Source organism: Beta vulgaris, chromosome 2 (assembly GCF_026745355.1).
Source record: "Beta vulgaris subsp. vulgaris cultivar EL10 chromosome 2, EL10.2, whole genome shotgun sequence".
Taxonomy (NCBI): domain Eukaryota; kingdom Viridiplantae; phylum Streptophyta; class Magnoliopsida; order Caryophyllales; family Amaranthaceae; genus Beta; species Beta vulgaris.
The window spans coordinates 32,936,605-32,946,394 of NC_079203.1; the positions used below are offsets into that span (position 1 = coordinate 32,936,605).

The 9,790-nt window shown below is 38.4% G+C and overlaps 2 protein-coding genes across 2 annotated transcripts; one reads left to right on the forward strand and one right to left on the reverse strand.

Annotated features, from left to right (window-relative positions):
* Positions 1-204: 204 nt before the first annotated feature.
* Positions 205-1,449, reverse strand: LOC125494811 (uncharacterized). Its single transcript, XM_048638634.1, has one exon. The coding sequence runs from the start codon at positions 1,447-1,449 to the stop codon at positions 205-207; it is 1,245 nt and encodes a 414-aa protein (XP_048494591.1).
* Positions 1,450-6,966: 5,517 nt separating this feature from the next.
* Positions 6,967-8,274, forward strand: LOC130590495 (uncharacterized). The gene has a single exon (XM_057392955.1). The coding sequence runs from the start codon at positions 6,967-6,969 to the stop codon at positions 8,272-8,274; it is 1,308 nt and encodes a 435-aa protein (XP_057248938.1).
* The last annotated feature ends 1,516 nt before the right edge of the window (positions 8,275-9,790 follow it).

A 9,790-nucleotide genomic window follows, 5' to 3' on the forward strand; every position in this document is an offset into this window, starting at 1 on the left:
GCTTTACCAAATCTCCCTCTTTGGTCTGAGCTTTATACTGACTGAAGTAACCTCTTCTTATCGAGTCCTCCAGGTTATCTTTCAAGTGCCGGCAATCTTCAGTTAGATGGCCGTGATCTCCGTGAAAATCACACCACTTACTCTTGTCAGGGTTCTTATGGAACATCTGCCTTGGACGCTGCCACTTGTCACTATCTTTGTTCATTAGAAAAATCTGGCTTCTTGAGGTGGTAAGTTGAGTGTACGTATCAAATCTTTCCTTGCGTTCACCCCCCTCTCGGCTGCTTTTTTCACAATCTCTGCGATCGCGGTCATACTTCTCGTTTTCCCTTTCCCGATCATTTCCTCTTTTGACCAGTTTGATTCTTGCTTTCTTTCATCTCGGCCCCGGTCCACTTCGCGACCTTTCTCCTTTTTCTGCTTATCCTCCTTCTTTTCTGACTCTCGGCTGCTTATGGCTTTATCAAACTCTTCTCCTCTTATATAATCATTGGCCTTGCCAAGGACGGGACCCAAAGACGTATAGGATTTTCGGCCCAAATAGTTCCGGAAGGGTGATCCCTCCTTAAGTTTTGTCATTAGAACCAAAACGGTCACGTCCTGCTGCAGTCGAGGTATCGAGACCGCCTCGACATTGAAACGGCTGATATAATCCCTCAAACACTCATTGACACCTTGCTTGATTGGGAGCAATTCTCCCGTAGTGCGCTCACGGCGCCTATTACTTACAAAATGCGTACTAAACATAGACGATAGCTGAGAGAAACTAGAGATGCTACCTGGTTTGAGGCTTTTAAACCACGTCTGAGCTATTCCCGTCAGAGTTGATGGGAAAACTTTGCACAAGATGACATCCACCTGAGTATAAAGGAACATGTACCCCTCATAGGCTGCAACATGATCGTCTGGATCCGAAGTGCCATCGTACTTGGAGGACGGCATCTTGATCCTCATCATAGGGTGATTTAATATCTCCGAAGTAAAGGGAGAGAGCTTGGGAGTAACCCTCGTTTCTTCTTTAGAGTGGTATAGCTCCTCCGTCTCTAGAATCTCTTCCTCGTAGTCAGATCGATCTATCTTTCTCTCCATCTCACGCCCCTCCTTACCCAAGGATTGCATCTTTCGGAGCGGGGTACCGTCCGCGTTCCTACCGGCCGTAGCCAGTGGTCGCTTACGGGTTCCACCAGATTGTTGGGGAGGAGTGTTTTGTTGAGGATTACCTGTTAGCATCTGGATGAATGACGCTACGGTTTGCAATTGTACGGGAGAGAATTGACTTAACTGAGCCAGATTGAATGGTACATTGCTATTTGGGGTTCGCTCCTCATTCCCTGGTGTCCGGTAATGGAACTGTGGGTTTCCCAATGCTCCAGTAATAACTGGCTGTGAGGAAGTCTGACCAAGCTCGGGCTTAGGCTGACCATGGCTAGCATTGTTTGCATCCTCCATGACTGATACCTTAAAAGGGTGAGAGGTCTCCCCTCCTTCTAGCGCCAGTTGTTTCGGTATCGAAAACGGTGTCGGACTTTAGGATTGTCCGACAATGAAATGACTGTTCGTGAGGGATGATTTGCAAAGATAACAAACGTGAGCTACCCTCGGGGGTGTTGCGAGAAAACCCCCTCCGACGCTCAAGTCAACTAATGCCCAAGAGGATTTAGAGAGAGAAAGCAGAGAGAGAGATAAGTTATTTATAGTATGAGAGAATGTACCTGCAGGAATAGTATTGATTGGCTATTTATAGGCGTACTATTCACCTGACAGGGTGCGTAATCTTGTGACACTCATACTGCTGTGATTAATCTGTAGAGGGAAGATTCCCTTTACTTTCTCTTCTTCTGCGGCCGTGACGGCAGTCTCGGTGTAATACCCCGTATTTTTAGGCATTTATTGAGATTATTTAAAAATATATATATATATATATCTTCAAAACTAATTTCAAACTATTTTAAAATCACATTGGAGGAAATCATTTGGAGGTAAATATAGTTTGAATTTTAAAGGTTATTTTAGTAATTTTTAACAGTAGTTGCTCTTGTCATTATCTTATTTATTTAATAGTTATTTAAACAAATATTTGATAAATAATTTTATAAAATCCAAAATTCATTTTTGGGTAATAAAATTAGATTATACATTTTAGTATGTAATTTTCGGATTTTTTTTAAGTGTTGTTTTGAAAAAAATCGATTTCTTTTAAATAAAACCGAAAACTTTAAATATTTAAAATATTTTGTTAAACTTATAAAATCAGATTTTTATGAGATTTATATTGAGTTAGAAAGTGTGGGATTTTAATTGATTTGGTAAGATTTAACAATCTCTATAAAATCAAACAAAATTGATTTTAGGAAAGAATTTTTAAAGGGAAGAGTTTTTATAAAAAAAACAAAAAAAACAAAAAAATATTTTTGCTTCATTCTACAACTGTTGCACGGCAGCTTTGTAGGATGTTGCAAAATTTTTAAAGTTCTTTTGCCCTAATTTTAATAATTTAGGAAAGTTTTACCTCTTTTCTACCCTAGTTTACACTATAAATACCCCTCTAATCCTTCACTTTCTCTTCACAAAAAAATATTGAGAGTTCCTTATAAAGTTTTCCCTAAAGTGAGTGGTATCTTTGAGTAGTTTTAGTTTTTCACCGAGAAGTTTTAGCGGGAGGTTTGCAAGTACTCTATTTTTTAAAAGTTGTTTTAATTCCTAGTTTTGATCTTTTTGAGTTTTTATAAAAACATGTTTTAATTGTTTGAGCATGAATCATGTCTATAATTAGTTAGTTAGCATAATTTTCTTTTAGAGTTCATATATTGTTCATCGTTTTGATTAGAACTAGTTTATAATTAATAGGAGGATTTCGTTCGTGAAATTCTTACTAGTTGATTTTCTTATTTCGTGAATTATCAAGGTACGTTTACGTGGCTTGATCTTTAATTATTATGTATACATTAGTTATGTGTGTTTTAGTATAAATTATATGAATTGGTATATGCAATTGGTTTAATCAAACCTTTCTTATTATTTAGGCTAGATAAAATTAAAGCTTGTATTTTTCTGTTTTTGCTGCTCGTAGATATGCTAAACCAACCAAATATTGTTTTGTTTGTTTTAGAAAAGTAAATAAAAAAATAGTTTGCATGTATAATCCATTTTTTTTTATGAAGGAATCCACTTTTGCAAATCAGTGGCTTTGAGTAACTCAAAAATATTAGCATGAGTTTTAGTTTTAAAAGTTTAAATTATCTTTTTTAATTCCCTATAATTAAGTTTGTTTATCATAATTCTTTATTTGAATTAAAGGAAAGGTTTACCCCTACATTATTCTTATTACAATTACCCTTGGCTTTTTCAAGAAGGGTTCTTCCAAGTCCACTAGTTGGCATTAAGGTTACTCCAATGTCTTTGTATTCATAAAGGTATACTAGCTTGGGGGTGTGCACACTTAGGATCCGCGGATCAAGGAAAGGGGTTTAAGTTAAGTTCTTATATTATTATTTTCCACTTTTAATGGAATTATTAAAGGAGATATATTCTTTGGTGTTAACGTGAATTTAATAATGGATTGATCTTATCTTTTGTTATCACTAGAATTGTGAAATAAAGCATGTTTATGAAAGTATGTGAATTATATATTTACAAGTTTACAAGTCTTGCACGTAATTGTACTCAGTATTTCAACTGACTCGTATTTCCTATTTGTTTTGGCTTTGCCCTACTTTCCTTAGGAGAGTAGTTTGCAGGTCTATTGATGATTCATGATGCATGGGAGGAACCTTTTGGGATCATTAGAATTAGATCACTATTTTAGTAGTCTTTAGACTTTTCATATTAGTATTGTGGTTTTTGGATAATAATATTATTTTTATAAATAAAGTTAGAAGTTTCCCTGAATATTTTGTGTATCAAGTTAATATTGCCAAAATATATTTATATTTGGTGGTAATACCCTTAAGTTTCTCCAAGTATTTTACGAAAGTATAAGTTTTTAAAGTGGAGAAATTTGGGGGTGTTACAAAGTGGTATCAGTATAAAAAGCCTAGGGATATGAAACTGGAATCTAAAATTAATGGGTAGACTTAAGGATGGGCATATAGGTTAGAGAGTTTCGCATTCTTTTCATATTTATATTATTTATGCATAAAAATCTATTTTATTATTTGAGGAAAAACGATTGATTTGGATAAGTTGGGTTGTCAATGCTTCTGGCAAGGAAAGGCTTGGGCTCTCACCAACGTTGCGTGTAACCAACCCTTTCCTGGGAAATTCATTGGCCCGACTATTCTTTGTCATGAATCAAGTACTCATTATAAAATATATTTGGAAAAACAAAAGGTTGTAAAAATAATTTTGGCAAGAAAAGTTTTAGCATTTTATGTGCATAAGTAGAATAAGATGATAGACTTTGATTTTTTTTTTTGAGTACCTAAATAGTAGGCCGATTTTTTCAAGTTGCATTATTATTTTTAGGACTATTCTTTTGTGGAAAAAGGAGAAAGAAATTGCGTTATGCAACTTTATTTGGTTAACTATTTGCAAATTAAATGCTTACTTGTTAAATTTTAAATTTCAGATGCTTGAGTTTGTAAGGGATACTTACTATGATGCCGCCTATTTTAAGAGGCATTATCACACTATAGCATTCTTTATTCAAGGAATTCATCTTTATGCAAGTTCTTAGTTTCACAAGGAAGAAGAGAAATGAGGACTGACCCTTGGAAAATTCTTCTAACTCTTATTCACTTACCTAGAATTCCAAAGTATGAAAATCTTTTTAGGAAATATGAGGATGTACTATTGAATGAAAATGAGTGGAATAAGCATGAACACGTGCATGAAGGGGTATGGATAGCTGATATGTTGACATTTGTGGGAGACTTATACTATGCAGAGAAGACATGGGAAAGGAACTTAGAGTCTACATCTAATGCTACCATAGAAGTTCTGTTAGCTGATTCGCTTATGTCTGAAGCCTCATCATCTCATCATATTATACCATCATATGTTCGCTCTACAAGTCCAGAATATACACCTACAACTGCTAAAGATAACACTTCAAAGACACGATCCAACCCTCTTAAAGAAGTGCCACCGATACCTGAGTACTCACCCTGTCGTCGGCCGCCTATGAAAGAGAATTTGGAGGGAGGGAGTCTTACCTATGATTTATTATGAATAGGATCTTCATGTTAGGCTTAAATAATTGTCAGTAGTTGACAAGTTAATGTAGTAACTTTATGAGGTTATTATTATACCTTTCATAAGTGCGGGCTCTCTTCCATAGAAAGTCTTTGAGGCCAACTTTGTTAAGAAGATATTCAACTGAGCTAGCTAACTCCAATTTTTCGAGGGTAGGATAGTCCGCGAACTTAGTTTCTTGTATTGTCCTCCCCGGTAAATCAAGGCGGTCCCAACGTCTCTTAGCATGGTCACTAAGCTTCTTAAGGCCACGGGAGTTAATGTGGGGGACGGATTCAGTTCGGCTTCTTTTGCTCATGGTTCTTTCAACTCAGGAGAACTATCAACAGTAGGGGTTAAACACAAGAACACCAACAATGACACTCTTACACTCCAAACACCCTCCACACAACAATAACCAACCACCAATTCCCAAATGAGTTCAACTATCACACCAACAACGCCAAACAACTCAACAATTCCAATCAATCACTACAAACAATGACTCAATCAAACTACAACTCTACAATTAAGCAAGAATGAGATATTTCAAGCAAAATATAAGAGAAGTAGAAAAGAGAATGTTATACCAAAATCTAGGTCAAGTAGTGTTGTGTAGGATGATTAGAACTTGTGAATAGCTTCCTTAAGCATGTAGAATGATCCTCCAAGCTTCAATTTGGATGGTGGTGCTCAAAATCAAAAAACCCCCAAATTTTAGGGTTTGGTAGAAGGTGTGAATTTTCAGAAATTTTGGAGTGATTATGATGTGAAGGAGAGTAGAAAGTGTAGAATTTGTGTTGAGAGAGAAAGAGGAGAATAGATTGGAGGTGAAGATTGGAGTGTGGGAGATGAAAAGAGGAGTTTGAGTGAGTTTTGAGAGTGAGAGAGTGATAGAGGAAGGAGGGGGCTCGAATGAATGGGGTTAAGGGAGAAAAAGAGGGTTTAAGTGAGCTGCTAGTAAAGAAAAACAGACTTCTGTCGCGAGTCGCGATCAGTGTCGCGAGTCGCGACTTGGGGTCATCGCAAGTCGCGACCTGCACAGTTTCGACCTGCGATGTGCATTGCGGCTCGCGAGGGTCTTCAGTTTTTTTCTTTTTTCTCTTTTCCTTCTTTGATTTTTTTTTGCAAACATCAATAACCAATTCACGCATCCACATTTCACGCACAACTTCACAAGCGACGAGCTTTTCTTCTATTTCCTGCAAAACGAAAAACCAAAAGCATAATATCTTCCAAAAACCAGACGAAACTAATTTTTTTACACTATATACAACAAGCTCATTTATTTACCGTCGTCGACACGACTTACAACCATATGGCCTAACCATAATCCGGGTCACCGAGAGGAACATCCTCGGCTCCAACTTGCTTGAATCCTTCAAAGTATGGCTTAAGCCGCTGCCCATTTACCTTCAAATTTTTTGATGTATGGCTTAAGCAGCTGCCTTATCCCAAGCTGCAAATGCCCCACCCCCGAAGTCCAATGAATTAGATGCATTTGGAGAAGTATTTAAGAGGGTGTCTGCTTCAAAACCCCCTTACTACAATGGGAAAGAGGACCCAGCTAGTCTTGAAAACTGGATTAGGGAATTTGACAAGCTTTTTGATGCCATCAACTGCCCAGAAGAGCTTAAGCTGAATAACGCAGTGTATTATCTGAAGGAGGAAGCAGATCTTTGGTGGAGCCAAAGGAAAAATGATTTGACGATTGAGCGCAATTTTGGGTGGACCGAGTTGAAAGAAGCCTTAAGAACCAAGTTTTACCCAGCACACTTAAGAAAGCAGAAAAGTATGGAGTTCATTAACCTTAGGATGGGGGCCATGTCCATTTCAGAATACTACAGTAAGTTCATAGAGCTAATGAGATTTGCACCTGAAGTAGTACCCACTGAGGCTCTTAAGGCTCAAAGATTTGAGCAAGGCTTGACCCTATCTTTGCAAGGAAAGCTCGGAGGAGCCACCTTTAGCACCCTTGATGAGGTTTATGGGAGAGCTGCCCACTTGTATGGGATTAGAGGGAAGGAACTAGAGGGAAAATCTTCAGGAGAAAAGAGGAAAGGGAATGGCAACTACCCAAACCAGGGGAATGAGAAAAAGTTTAAGGGAGGAAGCGAAAGAAGAGATGGAAGAAACCTTGGGGCTAGGACCAATGATGAGACTTCAAGGAATCAATCAGGCGGAGAGAGGCCCAAAAGGGTGTTCCATTGTAAGAAGTGTAATAAGAACCACCCAGGAAAAGATTGTGAAGGGAAGCCAGTGATTTGTAGGTATTGCCAAAAGCTAGGTCATCGTGAGTATGAATGTTACTGGAAATCTGAAGGAAAACCACCTATTCCTGCCCAGGATAACAAGACCATAGCTTCTAACCCGTCAAATCCTACTCAACAATCTGGGAGTGCTAAGCCAATAAAAAGGAATGGAAATAGTCAGACCAAGGGGCGCATCTTTGCAATAAATGGTCGTGAGGCCGAGGCCACATCTGATGTGATAGCTGGTACTTTTTCTGTTAATTCTATGCCTGTTAAAGTTCTATTTGATTCAATAGCATCACATTCATTCATGACTAGGACCCTAGGTGAACGTCTAGGACTAGTCAGTCCAGAATACATTTCTGTCAGTTTTGCATTACCATCAGGAGAAGAATTGCATTGTTCTAAGTTGTATAGGCAGGTACCTCTACTTATAGCAGGAATAGAATTCCCGTCTGACTTGATTGAGTATGAGATGAAAGACCTAGATGTCATCCTTGGGATGGATTGGCTTGGAAAATATAAGGGTCATATCAATTGTGAGGCTCAAAAAGTAATTTTAACCGGACCAAACAAGGTTAGGGTGACTTACAGGAGGGAAGGGAAACAAAAGGGCCTACGGATAATTTCTGCCTTGCAACTACAGTCTTGTATAAAGAAAGGGTACCCATTGTTTATGTGTAGTGTCCAAGAAATAATGGAAGAGGTTGAACCTAGCAAGGTGCCAGTGGTGAGTGAGTTTCCAGATGTTTTTTCTGACGAAATTCCAGGAATGCCGCCAGTGAGAGATCTTGATTTCACCATAGACTTAGTGCCCGGAACAGGACCAATCTCTAAGGCCCCATACTGAATGGCACCTGCAGAAATGAAGGAACTAAAAGTCCAACTGGATGAGCTGTTGGAGAAAGGCTACATCAGGCCAAGCTCTTCACCATGGGGTGCACCAGTACTGTTTGTGAAAAAGAAAGATGGGAGTTTGAGGCTATGCATTGACTATCGGGAACTAAATAGTGTAACTATCAAGAACAAATACCCACTTCCGAGAATAGATGATCTGTTTGACCAACTCAAGGGGGCTGGAATCTTTTCTAAAATAGACCTGAGGTCTGGTTATCATCAATTAAGGATTGAGGAGAATGATATCGCAAGGACAGTCTTTAGGACTCGCTATGGACATTATGAGTTCACGGTGATGCCTTTTGGTTTGACTAATGCACCTGAAGTTTTCATGGATTTGATGCATAGAACTTTCAGAATGTTCTTGGATAAATTTGTTGTTGTTTTCATCGACGACTTTCTGGTTTACTCTAAGAATAGCGAGGCACATGAGGAGCATTTAAGACAAGTTTTGTCAAAGTTGAGAGAGCATCAGTTATATGCTAAGCTTTCTAAATGTGAGTTTTGGTTGGAGGAAGTTGCATTTTTGGGCCATGTGATCTCGAAAGAGGGTGTTTCAGTTGATCCCGCTAAGATGCGAGCTATTACTGAATGGCCTACTCCGAAGAGTGTATCTGATATAAGGAGTTTCTTAGGGTTGGCCGGATATTATCGAAGATTTGTGATGGACTTCTCTACGATTTCAAGGCCTATGACTAACTTGATGAAAAAGGAGTGTAAATTTATTTGGAGTTCAGAGTGTGAGGAGGCATTTCAGAACTTGAAGAACAGGTTAACTTCAGCACCAGTTTTAGCATTGCCAGATGAAGGTCAACAATATGAGGTTTATAGTGATGCATCGAAATATGGCTTAGGGTGTGTACTGATGCAAAATCGAAAGGTGATTGCTTATGCTTCGAGGCAATTGAAACCTTATGAGGTGAATTATCCAACTCATGATTTAGAATTAGCTGCCATTGTGTTCGCCTTGAAGATTTGGAGACACTACTTATATGGAGTAACTTGTAAGATTTATACAGATCATAAGAGCTTGAAGTACATATTTACTCAAAAGGAGTTGAACATGAGGCAAAGGAGATGGTTAGAACTCATTAAGGATTATGACTTGGATATCCAGTATCATGAAGGGAAGGCTAACGTTGTGGCTGATGCTTTGAGTAGGAAGACTAGTCATTCGATTCATGCAATAATATTGCCAGATCAGTTATGTATGGAGTTTCAGAAGATGAACTTGGAAGTCATGGAGCTAGGAAGCGTAGAAGAACTACTAGGTGCCATAGCGATCCAACCTTCTTTTCTTGATGAGATCAGGGAAAGTCAAGGTGGGGATGATAAATTGGAGAAAATTAAGAAGAAAATTCAAGAGGGCCAAGCACTAGACTTCAAAATATTTGATGATGGCAGTGTGAGATTCAAAGGAAGATGGTGTGTGCCTCAGAATCAAGGGGATCTTAAGCAGAAATTGATGG